Raw genomic sequence first — 23,929 nt, forward strand, 5'->3', positions numbered from 1 at the left:
TTTGATTGGTAATTTTGCATCTCAAAAAACTAGCTAGACAAATTATTTTTAAATAAAATTTTAAAAATATTTTATAGTTATAAAAAATTTTATCATTTTTTTTTAAAAAAAAGTCTTTATTAGTGAGTTCGCCTTTGGCCCCCAAATGCATTGGGCCGCCCCTGCACTCAATGTGCCGGCCAACTACCCTTTTTTTTTTTTTCAAAATTTCTAAATCACTGTGCCAGATACGTTGCTGTGCCAACTACCCTGCTAGTGCCTCTATAAATAAGGCACCTTATTGCTATGTGGTATCCTCATCTACACTTCTCCTCCTGTTCAAAGAAGATGGCACTGAGGCTCTTTTTCCCACCGTATAACCCTTCTTGTTTCTCCTCCTCTCTGCGTTTTGGGGCTCGCAAAACAAAATATTCAACGATCCTCATGACCCTCTCCCCACCTTCCAAGCGCAGGTTAGCTCCCTAAATTTTCATTATCTGAAAAAGGATCCTTTTATTTTACCATTTGTTTCTGTTGCAATTTCCTTTCCTCCATAATTTTGTTGATTATATCCAGAAAAATCTGGCAGCGACTAAGACTCTGTTTGGCAGAGCTATGAGCAGTAGAGCTTTTTGAAATAGAGCTTTTATAAAAAGCTATTTACTGTTTGATAACTATATTTCTAAAATACCGTGAAACTTTAATATGTGTTTGGTAAACAAACTGAGAAAGTACTTTTGGTATCACACAATAACCAAAAAAGACATTGCATAATATTATACAAGAGAGCATAATAAAATATAATATGTATTAATACATAAAGATATGATATAATATAATATTATTGTAATATAATATAATATTGTTATAATATAGTAATATAATATTATATGCTATAGCATAATAATATAATATAATATTAAATTATTTAAAATAACATATCAATGTATTATGATATAATATTATATTTATAGTATAAAATTTGTATGGGACATTTTTTATAATTATTATATTTTATCATGGGTATTTTGGTCTAAAAAGAAAAATTTTATAGCTCAAAACAGCTTTCTGACGGGGCCTAAAAGTATTTTTTCAGAGAAGCTTCAACCAGAAAGCTATTTTAGTTTTCTCACAAAGCTAAAACAGCTTTCTAATTTTTCTACCAAACACTCCTATTTCATTATAAAGTACTTTTTAAGGGCCAAAAAGTGTTTTCTAGCTCTCCAAAAGCTCTGCTAAACGGGCCTAAGCGTAGAAGTATAATCTTATTAATGATTGGCAAAGGATTAGAACAATAAAAGTAGGTGGTAAACGTTTGCTCGTCTTGAATAGTGAAGACAAGATCAGATGGTTATGATTGTGATGATGCACCAGACTAATTGGCCAGTACATGTCACCTGCACATGTTGCTACTATTTTTTTCATACGTGTGGTAATTATTTATTAATATGGATTAATAAATAATTCTTAGATCCCTTCACACAACCCCCACCCGGCCCTCAAATGATAAAAATCTGAGATTATTATCATTAGTTGTCTTTCTCCTTTTTTCTGCTGCTATTGCTGTTCATTATTTTCATCTGTGTTAATGTTAGATTTCAACATGGATCCATAAGGGATCCATCGATGGCATTTTCTTTTCTTCTCTATTCTTCTCTTTATTTCTATTCATCATATTAGGCATGGGCTCGATAGTTACAGGTACTATATTTTTTGTCATGATAGGGAGATAAACGATGACATGGCGAAGCAGCTGAGTGCCCTTAAAATAGAGATCAAGGAGGTCACTCACTCCATGCATCCAGAAAAGCTGGAGATCTTCAAGTCATTAGAGGAATGGGTGGAGGACAACATCTTGACACTCCTGAAGCCCGTCGAGAGCTCGTGGCAACCGCAGGACTTCTTGCCGGATCCCTCAGCCGAAGGCTTCTTCCACGGCGTGAAGGAGATGAGGGAGCGGGCAGCGGAGATCCCGGATGACTACTACGTGTGCTTAGTCGGCAACTTGATCACCGAAGAGGCCCTGCCAACGTATCAACACATTCGACGGCGTTCGAGACGAGACGGGGTCCAGCCTGAGCTCGTGGGCCAGGTGGACGAGGAAGTGGTCGGCCGAGGAGAACCGTCATGGAGATATCCTTAACAAGTATCTCTACTTGAGTGGGAGACTGGATATGAGGCAGATAGAGAAGACCATACAGTACCTGATTGGCTCCGGGATGGTAAGTTTCAGTATCTTGCTTCAAGCTGAAGTTGGTATACGTATCAATATTGGCCTTCAACAAGGATGGGTGCAACTTCTGCCTAGTGAATCCTAGCCCAGACTGATTAACCTAATCAAAAAATTATGAACTGGCTATATAGATAGATAGATAAGGAATAGTTGCATCAGAAAATTCAGATACATATACTTGACATGCCATTCAACACGTAGATAGTGTGTATTGATGGGATGAAATAATATGCTTTTAAATTGCAACTTTATGTGCCACTTAGGAATGTCTAGCAACTGTTCGATATGACAACTTAAACCAACCAGACGGGACTCGGTCCAAGTTGGCTCAGCTTGATCGAGGGTAGGTTTCTAATGGGTTTGACATGGTGATATATATATAAGTTCATTTGTTCTGCAATAATATATGTGTTTCTCACCTGTTACCCTCTTTTCCTCTTTGCTTAGATTTTGCCTGCAGAGAACGACCCATATCGGGGTTTTATCTACACTTCCTTCCAAGAAAGGGCAACCTTCATCTCTCATGGGAACACAGCAAAGCATGCCAAAGACCATGGTGACATACTGCTGGCGAAAATATGCGGCCTGATCGCCGCAGACGAGAAGCGTCACGAGGCGGCATACACCAAGATCATCGAAAAATTATTCGAGATCGATCCAGACACGACCATGTTGGCCCTCGGCGATATGATGAAAAAGAGAATCACCATGCCTGCTCTTCTGATGTTTGATGGCCAGGATGACAACCTGTTCGACCACTACTCCTCTGTAGCCCAGAGGATTGGTGTTTACACAACCAAGGATTATGGAGACATAGTGGAATTCTTTGTGAAGAGATGGAATGTGGAGGAACTCACAGGCTTGTCGGGAGAGGGAAGAAGGGCGCAGGATTACGTGTGCGGCCTTGCTCAGAGGATTAGGAGGATGGACGAGAGAGCTCAGGAGAGGAAAGTCAAGCAATCCCACATGGTTCCTTTTAGCTGGATCTTCAACAGGTCTGTTCTGGTGTAGATTGAGCAGTGCTCTTGAGGGCTCATCTTTCTTTCTTGCATGCTTCTTGTAATAGTACGTAGTTGTGTGGCATGCCCCAGCGTATGACTGTATCTTAATTAAGGGCAATAAAAATTTCTTCTCTCTCTCACTCTCTCTTCGGGTTTTATATTCATTTTTGTTTTCCTTTGTTTTGGTCTGGGAAAGGAGACAACCTTAGCAGAAATAAATGGGGTGCAAGAGAGCCTTCATTGCCGAAGAGAGCTTTCATGACTACCAAAAAGCTCTTCCACCGTCTAAGATAGCATTGAATATGGTGGTGGGTCCGTTTGGTAGACAGAATTCAATGGAATGGTGGGTGGGCCAAGTGAATTAAATTGTCATAGCTTCTAATAAGTGATGCCATTTAAGAGGAGTTTTTTGAATTTAATTGGCACTGTGGCTGGGGCCCGAGGCAAGCTGAGGGCAGGGCCCGGGGAAAGCTGAACCGAGGGCAGAAAATGTCGGAAAGGCATACTTATGGTGGGAAAGATCTACCTCCATAACGAAAGAGCCGGAAAACACTAAAAAAAAAAAAATCTTTTATTTGATACTTTTTAATGCATATGCCGACGCTTATAGGCAACAGTAATTTTATTGCTACCACTTTCTATAATATCACAAAAGCATCAATAATGTGAGCAAGAAAATTTTGTTTACCGATATTTCTAGAAAGCATCAGCAATGACGGACGCTTTGCCGTTACTTATTAGCATCGGCCTTTGCCATTGTCGATGCTTATAAGCGCCGGCCTTTGATGATGCTTATAGGCATCGGGCCATTTCCGACACTTATAAGCGTCGAGCCATTGTCGACGCTTAAAAGCTTAGAAAATTCAAACCCGAAAATATGATTCCTATTATCCGAGTAGCATCACCAAACACCATCAATGAGATGTTGCAACAAAAGAACATATAATCTCATCTAAGTGCTACCATCCAATAGCTACGTAACAATTATAACCATAAAAGCTATGATCTTCCCTTACTTCATCTTTAACCAGTATATTTAATCGGAAACAATAGATGCCCAATTTATATGGTGTTTCTTTTACAAATTACAATAGGAAGTATATTACAAATTATCTTTAAGAATCAGAAGTTTCTTTAACCACAAAACCTACAGTTCCGTTCCATTTACAAATTAGAAATTATACCATCCCCTAACCCCAACCCCAACCCCAACCTCAAGTCCAACCTTCGCCTTTGATTCCATTTTCTCTTCTTGCTCTTGCACCGGCGGTGGCCGCTTCTGCACCATCCTGGAGCCGCCATGAGGTCTCGGGGCCTTGCGGCTGTGCGGCGATCCTTCTCCTTCCACGGCTTGCTGTAGGGGGCCTCCGACCGGGCAACGCCAACGCAGCTACTGGAGAACCACCTGAAGCTCCCTTGAAGGCCAGAGATCAATGGAGTGTGGGGTTGGTGCTCGTGGTGATGTCGTCGGAGAACACGATGGCAGATCTGGTTCGGGCGGCGGTGGAGATATACGCCAAGCAGGGCTGCCAACCGCTGCTCCCCCACGCTAATCCATCCGATGTTCTTTAGAGCATGGGGCTGCTGGTGGTATGCACTCCCTCTCTATCTCTGACCCACGCTAGGGTTTCTATTGCCTTGGCCTGGGCATTTTATAGGGGGACCTGGCCTCCGATGATGTAGTTGAGCATCATCTTAGGTCTCTTGGACCATTGGATTCCGACGATGCTTTTAAGCATCGTCTGGCCCAAGCCGTGCAGCCTTTGGCTTTTGACGATACTTATAAGCATCATCTTAGATTAGTGTTTAAGGGGAAAGTTAGTGTTAAGTGGGAGGTTTAGTGAGTAGGATTCCGGCGATGTATTTAAGCGTCATCTGCTTCTTTCCCTCCTTGGCTTCCAACAATGCTTAGAAGCGTCGTCTTACAATTTACTTTGGATGATGCTAAGAAGCGTAAGCATTATCTTAGTTTCATCCTTGCCGACGCTACTTAGAAGCGTCGGCAAATTTTAGCATCGGAGCTAAAATTACCGACGCTTCTACCTAGCATCGGCATGTACATGTCGGCATTGCCCCCTTTTCCTATAGTAAAAGTCGACTTCATTACATCCGAAAGGTGTAATGAGTGATCTCCTTGGCGGAGAAAGCCCATGCCATTCGTAAGTTAAAAGTCCTCACCCGAACCATGCAGCTTCAGATCGGATCTTGCACCAAGCACCGACTTTTTAGGTCGGGCTTGGGTCTAAAAATAGAGTCTGAATAAATTTTAGGCTAGGATGACATCAATTCTAGACTTGGCCTAGGCCTAGCCCAAAGCTCGAGCTAGAACACGGCTTGATCTGGGCACGAATTCTTGAGAGAAATTATATTATAGTTGATTTATCAACAATGTCCTTTAAAATTGATCCACTAGCTATACAAATCTTCATTGTATTTTCATGCTTAAACTTGTATTAAGGTCATTTATTATTCGTTATAAGGATCTTTTTCGATGAAACTTTTGGGTCCCGTGGAGCATTTTGGGACAACTGGGCTAAGAAATTTGGGTCATTAGGGCAATTCAAGTCTGGATAATGGTATGTTGGCGGATATGAAGGGAGAGAAACAAAAAATGTTTTCAAAAAGAACAGCCCTTTTAGGTTGGTTATCAAGAAATATGGTTGATCTTTTTTAAGCGACGAGCCTTTTGGACGTCTATTTAAATTTTGGTAACGTCATATGATTTATTCAATCGGAGAAAAAAAAACACTCTCTCCTATTATCATCAATAAGAATTCCCGAGAGTATGTAGTTGGTTCAATGCATGATCTCACCTGATGCCATGTGCGAAAAGATAAGGATTACATGAGTACTTGGTTTAAAAAGGTGACTTAAATATTACAATTACAAGAGTGTTCCAAGAAATGGTTAGTCCAAACAAGGAAAAAACTACTAACAAAATCTAACTTAAAATGAGCTCTCGATGTGCATAATACGTAGACTTGGGCACTGGGCCGGGCCGCCCATGGCCCGGCACGGCCCGGCACGAAGCGGGCCGTGCCTGGCACAACCCACTTGCTACAGTACCGGGCCGTGCCTGGCACGACCCATTCAAGGGGGCCGTGCTGGGTCACACTTTTCTGGCCCGCGGGCCGAGCCCGGCACGGCCCATTAGGGCCTGGGCTGGCACGGCCCGCTGCTTGGCCCACGGGCCAAGCACGGCACGGCCCACGGGCCAGCCCGGCACGGCCCATAAGGGCCTGGGCCGGGCACGGCCCGCGAGCCAGGCCCGGCCCGTCTCCATTAAAAAAATGCTTCATAATTTTTTTTAATAAATTAATAAATATTGAAAACTAAGAATTTATTAATATAAAGCCACCTTAATGGTGGGGGGTTTGGCATAGACCCCTACCAGTTTATTAATTTAAATCAAAATGGTACATGAAGGGAGGTTTGGACTTTGGTCTGACCTCCAGAATACAATAAGAAGGGAGAAAAAATAGAGATGACTCACTTTAACAATTAAAAAAATAAAATTGTATAATTATAAAAAATTAAGAAATCTTACTAATCATCAATGATTCAGTGAATCAGTATTCACTATTCAGTAGTGTTTGTATCATCATCATCAGAGGATGTTGTATTATGTCCACCTTTATCTTGAAGTCTTGCCTCAGCATCCAACCAATCTTTGAAGCAGAGAAGCATTTCAACCATTTCGCCAGTCATCCTACTTCTCTTTTCGTCAAGAACCCGCCGACCTGCACTAAAAGCGGATTCCGATGCTACCGTGGACATCGACACAGCTAAAATATTGCGTGCAATTGCAGACATAACAGGATATTGATTTTTAACACTCTTCCACCAAGATAATACATCTAGACTCTCTATTTGATTTTCATCATATGCAGACTGAAGATCATTTCATAAATAAAATTCTAGTTCACTACTTAAAGATGAAGAAGATGAAGATAAACTTGAAGCATGTGTGTGTTTTTTCTGTGCAATGAATGAAAAAATAGATGACGAACGAGAACTACTAGAAGAAGAAATAGAGCTTTGTACGGAGAATCTAGATCCACGAATTTTTTCATCATATATAGCATAAATATCATAAAGAAGTTGTTTTACCTCAATTTTAGCAGGTTTAGGATCTTGAATCATATTTTCACAGTATGCATCAAGTAAAATTAGCACGCCATTCAATTTAACTCTTGGATCAAATACAGCAGCTAAGTTATGCATAGGACATATCTTGTCCCAATACTCATTCCATTTAGATTCCATTTGTTCAATAATAGGCATTAAAACATCATCATATGTATGTTCTGCAAATTTTTGACTAATTATATATGCTTGTTGTAAAAAAATGAACATGAAGTTGGATAATAAATACCAGAAAGAACATTGGTAGCATTATAAAAACTAAGCAAAAAATCTTCCAAAATTTTTTCTTTATTCCAATCAGTTTCAGTCAATGTAAAGCCTAATCCACGATCATTAATATATGCACTTAATAAGTTTTTATATGGGTATGCATCATGTATCATGCTATATGTTGAGTTCCAACGAGTAATTACATCAGGTTTAAATTTTTTAAAACGTTTACCATGATTTATACATAGTTTCTTAAATTCTTGAAGTCTTGATCTTGAAGCATGAATAAAAGAAACTGCATTTCTAATTTTTGAAATCACATCTTGAATCATGCCCATGCCAGCTTGAATAGAAAGATTTAAGATATGACATGCACATCTAATATGCAATAAATTTCCATTTAACATGGGATGCAATGAGTCCTTTAATAATATAACAGCAGAATTATTATTAGATGCATTATCAAAAGTAATAGACATAATTTTATCATTAATATTATATGAACATGCAGTTTGATAAATGACATTTGAAATTTGTTGTCCAGAATGTGGAAAATCAAAAGCACGAAAAGCAAGAATACGTTTATTTAATTGCCAATCATTATCAATATAATGAGCAGTAATGGCAATAAAACAATTACTACCTACAGATGCTGACCAAATATCAGAAATTAATGAAATTTTTACATTTAAAGTAGAGAGTGTTTCAATTAAACTTTGTCTCATTGCTAAAAAGTTAGTCATATCTACTCTTCTAAATGTACGCCTACTAGTTCTTTTGTAAGCAGGTTGTAGGTTTAATTGAACATATTCTTCAAAATTAAAAGATTCACATAAACTAAAAGGTAATTCATCCTTAACTATCCATTTTACAAGTGCTTTTCTTTGATTTTCTTGATTATATGCAAAATTACCTACAAGTAATCCCCCTTGTATGGGTACTTTGAGTTTGAGCATGAGAATCATGCATCCTATGACTCTCTTGATGTCTTTTTAAATGGCATGTTCCCCCACTACTACTATAACTATAAAGTTTCGCACATTTTTTACATTTTGCTTTCCAGACTCCATCAACCATAACTCTATCAAATTCATTCCATACAGCACTAGTCCTCTTACGAGAAGAGGTTTGATCTCCACTCGGTTCACTAGTTCTAGAGGAACTAGGAACATGGGGTTAGGGATTAGTTTCTTCTCCCTCAGAAACAGGAGGAATGCCAAAATGACTTTCCTCAAAAGATGACATATCTAAATTGATGAATTCAAAAAATAAAAACTAACCACAAGGAGGAATTGAGTAGAGGGTCAGAGGGCAGAGGCAGAGCCGAGATTCTGAGCTTCCTCTTGTGCTCTCAACAGGAGTGACCTTCTCTTCTCAACAGGAACCTCCTCTTGTGTAGCACTTGAACACTTGCTAAATGCAAACTAAAAATTAAATTGCTGGAAGAGCACTTTAGAAGAGAGAAATAATAGTAGTAGAGAAGAAGAGAATAGTTGGTTTGGTGTGGTGAGAATGAGGAAGGAAAGGGGTATTTATAGGAGTCAAAAAAAAAATTTCCCAAAATACCCCTCAATTTAGCCGTTTTTGGACTGTTGGGAGGGGCATTTTGGAAAAAAAACCCAAAATAGCCGTTGGAAACGGCTATTTTCTCCCCCCCTCTCCAGACGGGCCGTGCCAGGCACGGCCCGTTTGGAGTCGTTGCGGGCCGTGCCTGGCACGGCCCGTTTGCGCCCGAGACGGGCCGTGCCTGGCACGGCCCGTCTCGTGTCGTGCCGGGCCCGGCCCGCCAATCGACGGGCCTGGGGCCGGGCCGGGCTTCGGTTTTCCGCGGAGCGGGCCGCGCCCAGCACGGCCCGCTAACGAAGCGGGCCGGGCCAGGCACGGCCCGTTTAGACCCGTGGCCTGGTGGGCCCGGGTCGGGCCGGCCCGGCACGGCCCGATGCCCAAGTCTAATAATACGCATTAACTGCCGGTGCTAATTAATGAATTAACTGCATAATACGCATTAACTGCCGCTTGTGTGGCTGTGTGCATGCGTGCATGCTTGCATGCGCAGGTGCATGTCTTTGTGTGTATGTATGTCTTGTGTGTGTGGGTGAGTGTGCAGGTGTATCTGCGTGCATGTTTGCATGCATGCTTGCGTGCATGCGTGTACGTGTGTGTGCGTATATTTATGTGTGTGGGTGTGCGTCTCTATGTGCGTGCGTGTCTGTGTGTGTAAAACCCGTTGGACTACGCTCGGTCCACTTGATCGGCCCAACCCTTTTTAGCCCAAAAAGAAAAAAAAAATCGACACGTGCCGCACACATGCCTGGAGAGAAGAGGACTCTTGATGGGAATCATCTTCCTCCCCGAGCTCTATTTAGAGCTCCTCCTCATCCTATCTTTCCCCCGCCAAAGAATCTAGGCCTCTGATCGAAGCCCATCGCCGAATTTCCTCGACTGCCTCTCTGATTGCTGGTAGATGTTCGTGCCGCCACTGGAAAGCTAGGTAATCGCCTGGAAATCTTTGGATAACCCTTATCTCCCTCTTCCGCGACCTTTGGAGGTTTGTTTCCAACCGGTGATAGCCGGAATTTGGCTAAGAAGAACAGGTGCTCTATTTTTCTCTGTTTCCTTTGGATTTTCCCAATTTTGTTCGTTCTTTCCGGCCAGTAATGCTGCCGGGTCTTATTGCCGAGTCTTCGCCTAGTTCCTCGATGGTTTGCAGCCGTGGCCAGGGTTCCCATCATTGGGATGCATTGGTTTTATAGTTCAAGACGGGATCCCTGGTTTTTTCTTGCTTTTAGTGCTACTGGCTGCTAGTCGCCGCCAGCTGCTGGTTGGCCGGCCACGGGTCCCTGATCCCAGGCACCACCTACAACCACACCCATTCTCTTCCTCTTCTTTGGTTAGGGAGATAAGCTTTCTTTCTCTCTCTTTTCTCTCTCTTCCCATACTTTCTCTCTCTATAAAGTTTCTCTCTCTTCATTCATGACGAGACATGTTAATCTATCTAGGTTGATCATGCCATTAACAGCGAAACCCATATCCTGATTGAACTCAGACTAAGATTCACTCTCCTCTCCATCCTTTCTCTCTTTACTAGATTTTCTCGCTCTACTCTCTCTAGGGTACGTAGTTGGATCCAGTAGAAACTTTTCATAGTTATTTTGAGTTGATCTTGATGAAGAATCCTAATCTAGGATCGTCGGACGACATGTTAGTCCTACCCTGGCCCCTGCCAAATACTGTCAGATTTGATCACTCCGATCTTTGTTAAACTATTTGTGCCCTTGTCCGAGCATGATTCAATGAATTTTACTTTGATCAGATAGACCGAGATGTCAGATACTCTTGCTTGGATAGCCTTGTGAGAGTGTTGGAATTTAAAATTTTTATTTTTATAATATTATGATGAAATTCTAATGAAAAGTATAATTTTGGAATATTAAGTTGTAAGAAGAATTTTCGTGATTAATTAGATCTATTAATTGGATTACGATCACATGGTAAGTAATGTATGACTTTTTCTGAGTTTATCAACAATCATTAAATCACTATATTCATGACATTTGAGTGGTATTATTCATGATGCATGAATTTGATACATAGCATATTATTATGCAATATATTATTTTGGAAGGTTATGATGATATATGATCTTATTATGGATTTGATTGATTGATTTTGACACCTCATGATTTTAGAACTCGAATATGAATTCTAGAACTATATACATTTTGACCTAGCTATATTGAGCACCTCCTAATTTGGGCTAATACGTTGGCACATGATTTGTCCTGAAACCCGTGTCCAAGATGATTAGTGACATACTACCAACAAACCAATGGTCTTGAAGGACTTTGCTGGAAGATGATACGCAGTTCACTGCAAGAAGATTAGTCGGTGTATGACCCTACCATAGAAATCATGTGGTCATAGCTCAGGATCGATAAGATAAATTAAGTATTTGAAAGAATATGAATGCATGAATGGCATTTAATATTTTAAGAAGGATTCGATTCGTATATTATATTGTGTGCTTATTTTCTATAAATTATTATCTATCTAATTGCCTGATTTATTTAGCTAAGTGATCATTGCTTACTGGGTTGTTTAGCTTGTTATATGATTTTTTTTATTTTTTTACAAATTTAGAGAACTAGTCTACCAGGGTTTCAATATGGAAGAGCAACTAGAAGAACTATGAGATAAGTTATCTTAGATTAGAGTTTATTAAATTGATACTTTATCTTAGATTAATGTTATAATTATGAGACATTGTAAGTTAAGTTAGTTAATGAAATAAAGATTACATATTATTAGTTTAAACTGTTCGGCTGCATATTGATGATATCACATTAAGATGCCTTGCATGCTTGTGGAAAAAGTTTTCTATGAGTATGCAGCGATTGTCACGTCCTCCGGCTTGCGATCTCGGGTTGGAGGCATGATTGTGTGTGTGTGTGTGTGTGTGTGTGTGTGTGTGTGAGAGAGAGAGAGAGAGAGAGAGATCTACGTACTCAATGGAAATCTTGGAAATTCACCATGAACTCTCAATAAGAAAAGCATAACCAATCTATAGTTGTCTTTAGAGAGACAAGCATAGGGTCAATAGATCAATTGGTAATGTTGTTCCAACCATATATTGTACATTACATGGGTTTGACGGTGAATTTTAAATGCTTCTTCTACTTAATTTGCTCTCCTTTTCACCATTAAAGAGAGAGAGAGAAAAAAAGGGGTTTGGGTTGTATATTTCGCGCGAAATAATGATTCACCTTCGTTCGCAATATCAACTGTTGGATTGCACAATAGCCACTTCAAGATCTATGCAGATGGATGGAAAAAAAAAGTTTAGAATGCTATAAGATCTGTGCAAGGTGTTGTCCAATAATTGACATCGTGGAAGAAAATCAACTATTCTTTCATGCGAAAAGAGACAACCCGAACTCTTGAAAAGGACAACGAAATTTAAGTGAGTTTGATTTCGTTGGAGAGGTTCTGTAAGGCTCTCACTTATCCTTTTGTTCAAGTTATATTCAGCATATGTGAAATGGAAATTATGTAGTTGATATATTAGGTACTATAGAAGGCAATGATGCAACTTAATTGAGTGCTATAGCCTCTTGGGTTTATCTAAGTTGCCATTTGGTGACAAAATTTTGGATTTATTCCTTCCTTTATTCCTTTTCTGTGACTGGACATGCAAAGAAAATGTTAATGCATGTGAAAGATTTGCTTTTGAATTTCCCCCAAAACTCCTGTGAGATCATACAAAGACATATAGGCTGATTTTATGAGATATATGTCTCTGGCATTAACTAGATTTAGATTCAATTTTACACTAGCATAATTAATAAATGGATGCAAATAACATGTTAAAGGTAAAAGTTTTTGAAATTTTATATGGGATATAGGTTAGTAACATGATTAGTGGGTTAACACTAGTTAGTTGGTTAATTTTGTCACTTATGTTTTTTTTTTTTTTTTTGATAAGGCAGATAGATCATATAAGTATAGTATGAGCACATTCAAAACAATCAAAAAATAAAACATGATTGAAAGGAGGAGGGATAGAATCATAGCCGATCCACAAAATGCCATCAGAATGCTGTGCGCGCAATATAGGAAGCAACCTAGTCAACTGCCCTATATGCCTTCCGATGCACATAAGTAGCATTGAAGACAATGCAATCCTTTGTTAGTCTACGATAGGCCTGTTAACGAACCGAGCTGCTCGGGCTCGGCTCGGGCTTGGCCCAGTAAAAGCTCGGCTCGTTAGTCAAACGAGCCAACGAGCCCGAGCCCGAGCTCAAAATGAGGCCCGTTTAAATCCGAACCTGAGCCTGAGCAGCTCACGAGCCCAAACAGAGCTCGTGACTTACACGACCAAATGAGGGGGCAGCTTCGGGATCCGACGGTCAAGATCGTGCCTCTGACGGAACCGTGGGCTGTCAAATCTGAATCTCACTACTTGGAAACCTGAAACCCTGCATCCAATGATTACAACCCAAGGGCCAAGGCCCTTCCCTCTTGTTCGCGTCCATGGCTCGCCCCTCCGTTCTTATTCTCATCTCTCTCGTACTCTCTATTCTCCTCCTCGTCCCCTGCCAAGCCTGATCCCAATCCACCTCCAAAACTAGCGGCAGCCTTCCACTAGTAGAAAAGGAGGAGGAAGTCACTGTTGTCAAGGAAGAAGAGGCACAACGGCAGACGGAGTGCGAAGGGCGGTGGATCCACATCCGCGACCTCCCGCCGTGGTTCAACACCGACCTCCTCCAATCCTACAATGCCTTCCCCCTCTACGACGATGAAAACTTCTGCCCCTATCCCTATCTCGCCAACATCGGCCTCGGCCCCCTCACCCACAACTGCTCTTGAAGCTGGTACCGCACCGACCACCACATGCTCGAGCCCTTCTTCCACCGTCGCCGCCTCGAGTACCCCTGCCTCACCCCCGTACTATGCCGCCCTCGATGCCCTCCCTTTCCTCTACCATCTGCCCCTTTTCAACTCTAGCGCCCTCCACGGCCGCGACCTCGCCGACTTCCTTCGCTGTGACCGCCCCACCATCTGGGGTCGATGCGGTGGCCACGACCACTTCCTCGTCCTCGCTCTCCCCACCTGGGATTTCTCCTAGGACCCCAGCACCGATCCTCCGCTCTAGGGCACCTCCTTCCTCCACCTCCCCGACTTTCTAACCTCACCGTCCTCTCCATCTAGGGTATCGAGCTCTGTATTGAAATTTCTTTGCCAAGCAAGCCCGAGTTCGAGCCCAATATAGAGCTCGGTACCTAGCCCGAGCCTAAGCTTTTGTGAAACGAGCCGAGCCCAAGCCTCCCAGGCTCAGGCTCGGCTCAGCTTGGCTCGTTAATAGGCCTAGTCTACGGATATCCTATAATAGTGAATGTCTGTCACCCATCTTAGACTGTCTTCGAATGCATCCGATCACTATAGCTTAGTCCCCTTCGAGGTGAATGAGATCTACTCCTAGGATGAGCCTCGCATTAGGATGTCCTTCCAAGCAGCCCTCAGATCAACTTTAGATATAGAGACATCGTAAATATGACTACCACTTGCTATTACAAGTCTAGATTCAGGGCTTCTGATCACAAACCTTACTCCTCCACTAACCCCACCGTCAGTCACACTACCATCAAAGTTTATCTTAAGAAAGCTTAGAGATGAAGGCCCCCAAGAGATGAAGATCGTCCGGATTACTACAAGAGCTGAACAGGAGTCCCATGTGTCTCTTGCTTTGACATCCTAGGTGTCTCTTGCTATCATAGGTTCTCCAATGGAGGGTGACTGAATGATCTCTATCGCTTGAAAAAAGGCCCTATCCTCAACAAGTCTTTGATGCTCCCTTCTGTTCTCAAATAACCGAGCATTCCTATTAAGCCAGATATGGTAGGCGATATATGTGGTCCTAAGGCCTTATGGGATGGTAGCTGGTCTCCTCATGGTTTCCTTCAGAAATACAAGGAAAGCTTCAACATGAGTCGTAGATTGAATAAAGATCAAGGTGATCCTAGCAAACCTCCACACCTAAGCCACCCTTGGACACCAAATAAAATATGCGCCATGGACTCCTCCTCATCAGGATAGGCATCACAAGCAAGAGAGAGCCTTGACCCTCTTCTATACAAAACGCCCTTAGTCAGGAGATAACCCCATGCAATATTTTCTAAGAAAAGGGCAACATAGGGGGTGAACGCGGAGCTTCTAGATCCAATCTCCATCAATCAGCCATGTGGGCTCAGCTTTGTACAAGTTACAAAGGTCCCTAGTTTTCACTCTCGACTTACATGTCGACCTCCATATCCTTCTATCAGAAACCCCATTCTTGTTGATTGGCACAAAAAGAACACTTTGAGCTAGTTGCACCCCGAAGGTGCGCAAAACAACAGCAACATTCCATCTCCTCTCTCTCTGAAGGAACAAATCATAGATCTTTAGTCCATCAGCTCTCTCCAAGTTGACCATAGTAGGCCACAACCTCAACGGCAGCTCATATACCCAGATATCATCCATCAATCCATTGACTATCTGTCCCTAGCAAACCATCTGATATTGGACAACACCACCGAAGCATGGGTGTATATCTCTCTCCAAATGAAAGAGTAGTGTCAGTCAACTTAGAGGTCTATAATTGTGGTCCACATGCCATACTAAGCCCTCATCACAAAGCTCTAGAGCCTATCCAACTCAAGCAAGTACCTATCAGTATGCCTAGCCACTAGAGCCTCTCTCCTCATCAGCAATGAGTGGATGCCCAAGCCACATCCTAGGCTACTAGTGCACTGTTCCAATACTGTTCCAGGGATCTTCTTGAAAATGAGAAGATCTAGTCTTATAGCCTTTGTCCAATGAAGGACTGAAGCCACCTGACTCCTCTTCAACCTGAAGCGAGAAAGAGATTTCTATACCGATTCCGGAAGAGCGAAGAGAAAGGGGAGATAAATTGGACTTGACTTGATTTGGAACAATCCGGATGAGTTTGATTAGATGACGTTAGTCTAGATCGTTCGGAGCAAGCAGTAAGTCCCTCCTTCCAATAAGACTACCTTATTGGAATTTGAGTCACCGGAAAACAGACACGAAGGAGACAAAGATTAGTGAGCGGAAGTGATAGACCCAAGAAAAAGAGGAGAGGCGGAGGGCAAATTTCTAAACATCTGCTCCAATGTCATCAATGGGGCCTTTGAAAAAATGGTGTTGGTTAATAGGTAGATTGAAACAAAACTGAGCATAGATCTCACTAGAGTGACCCTATAGATTATAAATATTGATCTCAACTGCCATCCCTCAAGCTGTTGACGAATACTTTGCTCAATAGTGCTGCATGCCGTCCTTCGTAATTGTCCCCTCGTAATGGGCACTCTAAGATAGCTCCAGACTCCATCCTACTCTCCGACTCTTAGGAATTGCTTGATGATGTTTCAGAGTTGATTGATTTTTGAGCTAAAATGGATAACAGATTTGGATTGATTCATTTTCTTCCCTAATGCAGTGTAGTAGGCCTCCATAATCCTCCAGATAGCCAATGCATTCTGTCTCGTGGCTCAGACAAGGAGTACGTAGACATCGGCTAAAAAGAGGTGCAAGATTGGATAAGAGGTAGAAGGTGGCTTGCAGGCCTCGAGGACCTATGTCAAAGAAGCAGCCAGGTGCGCTCTGGACAAGGCATCAGCACAAATAACAAAGAGATGAGGTAAGAGAGGACAACCTTGTTGAAGCCCAATTGTGGAGTCAAAGAAGTCCATTGGCATGCCTTTGATCCAAAGAGCAAAGGAGGAAGTTTGCACACACTCGAGAATCCATCTAATCCATACCTCATGAAATCCAAAAGTCTCCAAGGAATGAATCAGAATATGCCAGATCATACAGTCATAGGCTCTCTCTATGTCGAGTTTGATTGCCATTTAGCTTCAGCGTCATTGGGCTCTCTGAAGATCATTCATAAACTCCTAAGCAATAAGGTCATTATAAGAGATGCTGAAGCCACCAACTTAGGGCCATTAAGGCAAGGTAGGATCATATTCAATCTAGTCACCATAATCTTTGCTATGACCTTGTATAGAGTGGTGCATAGGCTAATGGATTTGTAAGCGTTGGGCTCAGAGGCATCTTGTCTTTTCAGAATTAGAGTAATAAAGATCCTCTTCTAAGCTCTAAGCATCAAGGTTGTGCATAAGAACCATTGGATAGGTGCTACTACCTTGTGGCGGATGATAGTCCAATACCTCTTGAAGAAGCAAGGGGGAAGGCATTTGGACTTCGAGCTTTATCTTCCATCAAGGACCAAGTAGCATCTTAGACTTCCTTGGCCAAACCAGACTAGTAAAAGTAGCATTCGCCGACCACCAGAGCCTCTTAATTAGTAGGCATCAGTATGAATGAATGCCCACTTTACCTAAGCTATGCAGTCCACCTCTATCTGAAGAATTGCAGAATCTTCTAACTGATTGCATCAGCATTGTCGATCATTTGACCACTATTATCCCTCAGGCTTCGAATTCTGTTCCTCTACCTCCTAATAATTTTGGATTGATGAAAGAATCTAGTAATCCGGTCTCCCTCTTTAATCTACTCTCTTTAGACTTCTATCGTAATAGATCCTCTTATTGATGCATTAAAGAATGGTATATGGATAGCTTTATTCTAAGCACAACACCTCAAGGGATAGTCTACCACATTGCTCCTCCTTCAACTAGAGATAGAAAATAGAAGCTTCAATCTTCTCCAATCTCTTGAATATATTACCCACCTCCACTGTTCCACTTTTGAATCCAATGTTGGATTAACTCTAATTTGTGGGTGACAGGATATATAGCATTGCCCTGCATCGCAGTCCCCGAAGCACCTCGCACAATATCCCTAGATTGTAGATAAGATAGCCAGATCTTCTCAAAATGGAAGGGACGGTGATATGGTGTGAGGGATCAGTACTAACTAGGATCAGACAATGATCTGATGGAATGCAAGGCAAATGGTGCACATGATAGTCCGAAAAGCATTAGATCCACTCTATCGTGGCAAAGTTGTTGTCAATCCTATCCAAAACTCTCGATTGTTCCAAATAGTTGTTGCACCAAGTAAATTTGGCCTTAGTAAACTTGAGATCGATTAGCCAAAATGAACTCCCAAAACTCCCTAGTGCGATACTATCTATAGTTCGTGCTTGCATATACTGCGGACAAAAACCAAGGATCCCTATTGCATTCAAAAATCACGATAACAAATTGTTGATTACAACCATGAAAGACATCAAAGGTAGCAAAGCCTAATCTCCATGCCACTACAATACCCCCAGACAGACCTTAGGACTCTACAATATAAAATCTCCACGAGGATGGAAACTACTTATGGACACACTGAAGATTCTTGCTAGATTGACGTGCCCTTAATATGACATGCACGTTAAGGTTGTTTAACTATCATAACCTCATGAAGGAGCCCATGAAAGAGGGCTTCTCGAAAACTCTACAATTCCAAAATATGAGCTTCGTCATTGGGAGGGGGGGTGCTAACAGGCTGAAGCGCACCACCAACATCCGAGCTAGCCTTCGATAATCGTTCGCCCAACGTAAAATTTCTTGCTGGCTCCTCCAAATTTAACCACTACTTAACTTAATAGTTAGTGTAAGATAAGCAAGCGGGTTCGGATAGTTAGTCCTATTTGGAGCCCCGCCTTGAGTTCATTCTTCCAAAACTCCCCCTTTGACATGATGGCATGAAAAGCAAGAGACCTCCAATAACCAGGAAATCCAGTAGGAGGATGCTTCTGTTGAAGAAGAGCGTGTGGTAGTTCCAAAAATCTAGATCCACTGATCCCCTGGCCAAGGCCAATTTGATCCTTCAAACCATTGATTCAAGGTCACCCTAACTTCGGTCGTGGCTGCCTCCAAGGGAGTGGCCTCCTCCATTGCCAATAGCTAACTTGCCACCATCCATGGGCTGCTGGACAAGGTTGCATTCTGGTGCTCTTCATTTTTGAAGTAGAAGATGCAGTGATCCTCTGTTATGGAGAGTGATTCCACATCGTTCTCAAGCTTTTCCCTTACCTTGAGATCTCGAGCAACCCAATCGGCCGATACTCTCTAGCCAAGGCTTCAAGCAATCACAGCCGCTGACTCCCACTCTTGTGTCATTGCCTCCATCCTCTCCTTCGATAGCTCTAGAACATCCATAAAATAGCATTGAAGATTCTCAAGCTCCTCATCAGAGATCCTATGGCTAGCCCAAATGGCCTACCTTGGCTGGCCTTGCACCACATTCGACCACGATGGGGTCTCCTCTACCCACTTAGGAGATGACTAGTCCTCACTGCTGGAAGATCCCCTTGTTGTTTTCCCACTTCAGTCACCCATTGCTCGTCCACCAACTGTTCGACAGTAACGCAGAGCCACATGAAAATTAAAGCATCCCATTCCTACATAGTGCTTTCTCTAGCTTTTTTTTCCATCCCTTCCAAGTTCATCCTTTACCTGTGTCCAACTAGAGTCCCATCTAAATCAACCGTTTTATTAAACATGTTATACATATGGAGTTGCATTGTTTATTCAATAAATAAGTCATATTTGGCTTCAAGTCTTAAACTTGCATATTAAATGAATCAAGAGACCAAAATATTTATCTCAGACAAATGCAAACTTGACACAATTTAGTAACTCACTAGCCTCCACAAGAATGTTTGTTTCTATTTTTTCAATAGTGTACATCATGTATAATGGATTATATTTTAAATTTAGAAAGTCTATCATTGCTTTTGAATCATTAACATTTTATTTTTTGCCTTGTTACTGTCGCAAGAAAAAAAATCGCCGACGCTTTTATCTAACATCGGCAATATAGAGTCGGCAATTGTTGTAGTGAACTATTACTAACTTTTGGTTGGTAGGTGTGGTCACAAAGAAACTCTAGAATGTTATTGCAAAAGAACTCATTAATGTGTTCCATGCTTTCGAGAGCATTGCCTAACTTTCAGTTGTGGACTAATCTTTGTGGAATGGAATCTAGGGTGCGGCTTTTGTATTGCAGAGTGATATACCATCATGGATAACCACCACATCATCCTTCTCGAAGATCGGCGGCTCTCATTTATCTTAAGAACTTTTTATAAATATAATATACAGTGCCTCGATATGCTCCTAGGATAAATGAGAGTCGCCCGTCTCCCAAATAGATGATGTGGCGGCTATCTACGGTGATATAGAACTCTGCGGTGCAAAAGTCACGCTCTAGAAAGAGGAAGACAAAAATTCAAGACAAATGTAATTCTTTTGTAACCCTTTAGGTTCTATTGCCTTATTTATTCTCATGTCTTTTGTATTCTTTATTTTGTAGTTATTAAATTGGGGGGAAGGATTCCTTTCCCTAGTTGCATAAAAAAATATAGCAGGAGTTGAGTAACATAAACAATCACATCACTACCATAAAGGAGGCATTTGCTGACCCAAATAGGATCACCATGGAATCTAAGATCACTAGATACTTTATCCTAGGGTAATTTGATCTCCAGTGATCTAAGACCATCACATTTGGTATATCATGGTCCAGAAATTAAAGATTTCCGAGTATTAATGTGTAGCATATTTGGTAATCTAAGATCAATGGCCATATAATACCAAAAATACCACCTATATGTATGCTAGGAGGATTTTTTTTACATATTCTTAGTTCTCTTAAATTAAGAATATAACTAAATTGAACTGAGGCACCATTGCTGTTACTTTTTCTTAAAGCTATTCTCTATCCTTTTATCATGAAAATCAGTGAGATCACAGAGGAAATCAGCCATCGAAAGTTTATATTGTTTGGCTTTTCTAGCTCTTTTGGCCAAGTGGTCAGCTAGCCTAATACCCTCTATGAATATATGGTTAGCGTCAATATAAGCAACTTGCCATGTCAAAAAGAAGACAAGGATGGATTGACATGCAGTATGCGGGCCCCTTCATGCTTCCACTTGATTTTTTTTTTTCTTTCAAACAATTTCTAAATCTCTCTTCTCTACGTGGCTGTGCCAACTACCCCACTAGGGCCTCTATAAATAAGGCACCATATTGCTATGCGGCATCCTTATCTACGTTTCTCCTCCTGCTCAAAGAAGATGGCACTGAGGCTCCCTTTCCCACCCTATAACCCTTCTTGTTTCTCCTCCTCTCTGCGTTTTGGCGCTCGCAAAACAAAATATTCAAAGATCCTCATGACCCTCTCCCCACCTTCTAAGCGTAGGTTAGCTCACTAATTTTTCATTATCTGAAAAAGGATCTTTTTATTTTACCATTTGTTTCTATTGCAATTTCCTTTCCTCCATGATTTTGCTGGTTTTATACAGAAAAATCTCGCAGTGACTAAGAGTAGTAGTCTTATTAATGATTGGCGAAGGATTAGAACAATAAAGGTGGTAAACGTTTGCTCGTCTTGAATAGTGAAGACAAGATCAGATGGTTATGATTGTGATGATGCACCGAACTAATTGGCCAGTACATGTCATCTGCAGATGTCGCTACTATTTTTTTCATACGTGTGGTCATTTGATTAATAAATAATTCCTAGATCCCTTCCCACAACCCCCACCAGGCCCTCGAATGATAAATATCTGAGATTATATCATTATTGTTGTCTTTCTCCCTTTTTTTTGCTGCGATTGCTGTTCATTATTTTCATCTGCGTTCGTTTATGTTAATGTTAGATTTCAACATGGATCCATGAGGGATCCATCAATGGCATTTTCTTTTCTTCTCTATTCTTCCCTTTATTTCTATTCATCATATTAGGCATGGGCTTATTTTTTGTCATGATAGGGAGATAAACGATGACATGGCGAAGCAGATGAGAACCCTTAAAGTAGAGATCAAGGAGGTCACTCACTCCATGCATCCAGAAAAGCTGGAGATCTTCAAGTCATTAGAGGAATGGGTGGAAGACAACATCTTGACACTCCTGAAGCCCGTCGAGAGCTCGTGGCAACCGCAGGACTTCTTGCCGGATCCCTCAGCCGAAGGCTTCTTCGACAGTGTGAAGGAGATGAGGGACCGGGCAGCGGGGATCCCGGATGACTACTACGTGTGCTTAGTCGGCAACATGATCACCGAAGAGGCCCTGCCAACGTATCAAAGCGTCATCAACACATTCGACGGCGTTCGAGACGAGACGGCGTCCAGCCTGAGCTCGTGGGCCAGGTGGACGAGGAAGTGGTCGGCCGAGGAGAACCGTCATGGAGATATCCTTAACAAGTATCTCTACTTGAGTGGGAGACTGGATATGAGGCAGATAGAGAAGACCATACAGTACCTGATTGGCTCCGGGATGGTAAGTTTCAGTATCTTGCTTCAAGCTGAAGTTGGTATACGTATCAATATTGGCCTTCAACAAGGATGGGTGCAACTTCTGCCTAGTGAATCCTAGCCCAGACTGATTAACCTAATCAAAAAATTATGAACTGGCTATATAGATAGATAGATAAGGAATAGTTGCATCAGAAAATTCAGATACATATACTTGACATGCCATTCAACACGTAGATAGTGTGTATTGATGGGATGAAATAATATGCTTTTAAATTGCAACTTTATGTGCCACTTAGGAATGTCTAGCAACTGTTCGATACGACAACTTAAACCAACCAGACGGGACTCGGTCCAAGTTGGCTCAGCTTGATCGAGGGTTGGTTTCTAATGGGTTTGACATGGTGATATATATATATAAGTTCATTTGTTCTGCAATAATATATGTGTTTCTCACCTGTTACCCTCTTTTCCTCTTTGCTTAGATTTTGCCTGCAGAGAACGACCCATATCGGGGTTTTATCTACACTTCCTTCCAAGAAAGGGCAACCTTCATCTCTCATGGGAACACAGCAAAGCATGCCAAAGACCATGGTGACATACTGCTGGCGAAAATATGCGGCCTGATCGCCGCAGACGAGAAGCGTCACGAGGCGGCATACACCAAGATCATCGAAAAATTATTCGAGATCGATCCAGACACGACCATGTTGGCCCTCGGCGATATGATGAAAAAGAGAATCACCATGCCTGCTCTTCTGATGTTTGATGGCCAGGATGACAACCTGTTCGACCACTACTCCTCTGTAGCCCAGAGGATTGGTGTTTACACAACCAAGGATTATGGAGACATAGTGGAATTCTTTGTGAAGAGATGGAATGTGGAGGAACTCACAGGCTTGTCGGGAGAGGGGAGAAGGGCGCAGGATTACGTGTGCGGCCTTGCTCAGAGGATTAGGAGGATGGACGAGAGAGCTCAGGAGAGGAAAGTCAAGCAATCCCACATGGTTCCTTTTAGCTGGATCTTCAACAGGTCTGTTCTGGTGTAGATTGAGCAGTGCTCTTGAGGGCTCATCTTTCTTTCTTGCATGCTTCTTGTAATAGTACGTAGTTGTGTGGCATGCCCCAGCGTATGACTGTATCTTAATTAAGGGCAATAAAAATTTCTTCTCTCTCTCACTCTCTCTTCGGGTTTTATATTCATTTTTGTTTTCCTTTGTTTTGGTCTGGCAAAGGAGACAACCTTAGCAGAAATAAATGGGGTGCAAGAGAGCCTTCATTGCTGAAGAGAGCTTTCATGACTACCAAAAAGCTCTTCCACCGTCTAAGATAGCATTGAATATGGTGGTGGGTGCGTTTGGTAGACAGAATTCAATGGAATGGTGGGTGGGCCAAGTGAATTAAATTGTCATAGCTTCTAATAAGTGATGCCATTTAAGAGGAGTTTTTTGAATTTAATTGGCACTGTGGCTGGGGCCCGAGGCAAGCTGAGGGCAGGGCCCGGGGAAAGCTGAACCGAGGGCAGAAAATGCCGGGACGGCATACTTATGGGGGGAGAGACCTACCTCCATGACTAGAGCGCG

The 23,929-nt window shown here is 41.9% G+C and overlaps 2 protein-coding genes across 3 annotated transcripts; both read left to right on the forward strand.

The window, feature by feature from the left end:
• Positions 1-292: 292 nt before the first annotated feature.
• On the forward strand, positions 293-3,358 carry LOC103696846 (stearoyl-[acyl-carrier-protein] 9-desaturase, chloroplastic-like). The gene is made up of 3 exons (XM_088723092.1): positions 293-452; positions 1,705-2,201; positions 2,660-3,358. Exons 2-3 carry the CDS (start codon positions 2,154-2,156, stop codon positions 3,221-3,223), a joined length of 612 nt encoding a protein of 203 aa, XP_088579218.1. The 5' UTR covers positions 293-452; positions 1,705-2,153; the 3' UTR covers positions 3,224-3,358.
• A 17,775-nt stretch (positions 3,359-21,133) lies between these two features.
• Positions 21,134-23,530, forward strand: LOC103696848 (stearoyl-[acyl-carrier-protein] 9-desaturase, chloroplastic-like). 2 transcript variants are annotated; one of them, XM_039126942.2, is made up of 3 exons: positions 21,134-21,291; positions 21,864-22,371; positions 22,832-23,530. In XM_039126942.2, the coding sequence occupies exons 1-3, from the start codon at positions 21,167-21,169 to the stop codon at positions 23,393-23,395; spliced, it is 1,197 nt and encodes a 398-aa protein (XP_038982870.2). In that variant the 5' UTR covers positions 21,134-21,166; the 3' UTR covers positions 23,396-23,530. The 2 variants fall into 2 exon arrangements, with proteins under 2 accessions (XP_038982870.2, XP_038982871.2); XM_039126943.2 differs by having other exon boundaries at positions 21,162-21,287.
• The last annotated feature ends 399 nt before the right edge of the window (positions 23,531-23,929 follow it).

This window comes from Phoenix dactylifera, chromosome 6, assembly GCF_051530095.1.
Source record: "Phoenix dactylifera cultivar Ajwa chromosome 6, Ajwa_hap1_PhDact_Kaust_v1.1, whole genome shotgun sequence".
NCBI lineage: Eukaryota > Viridiplantae > Streptophyta > Magnoliopsida > Arecales > Arecaceae > Phoenix > Phoenix dactylifera.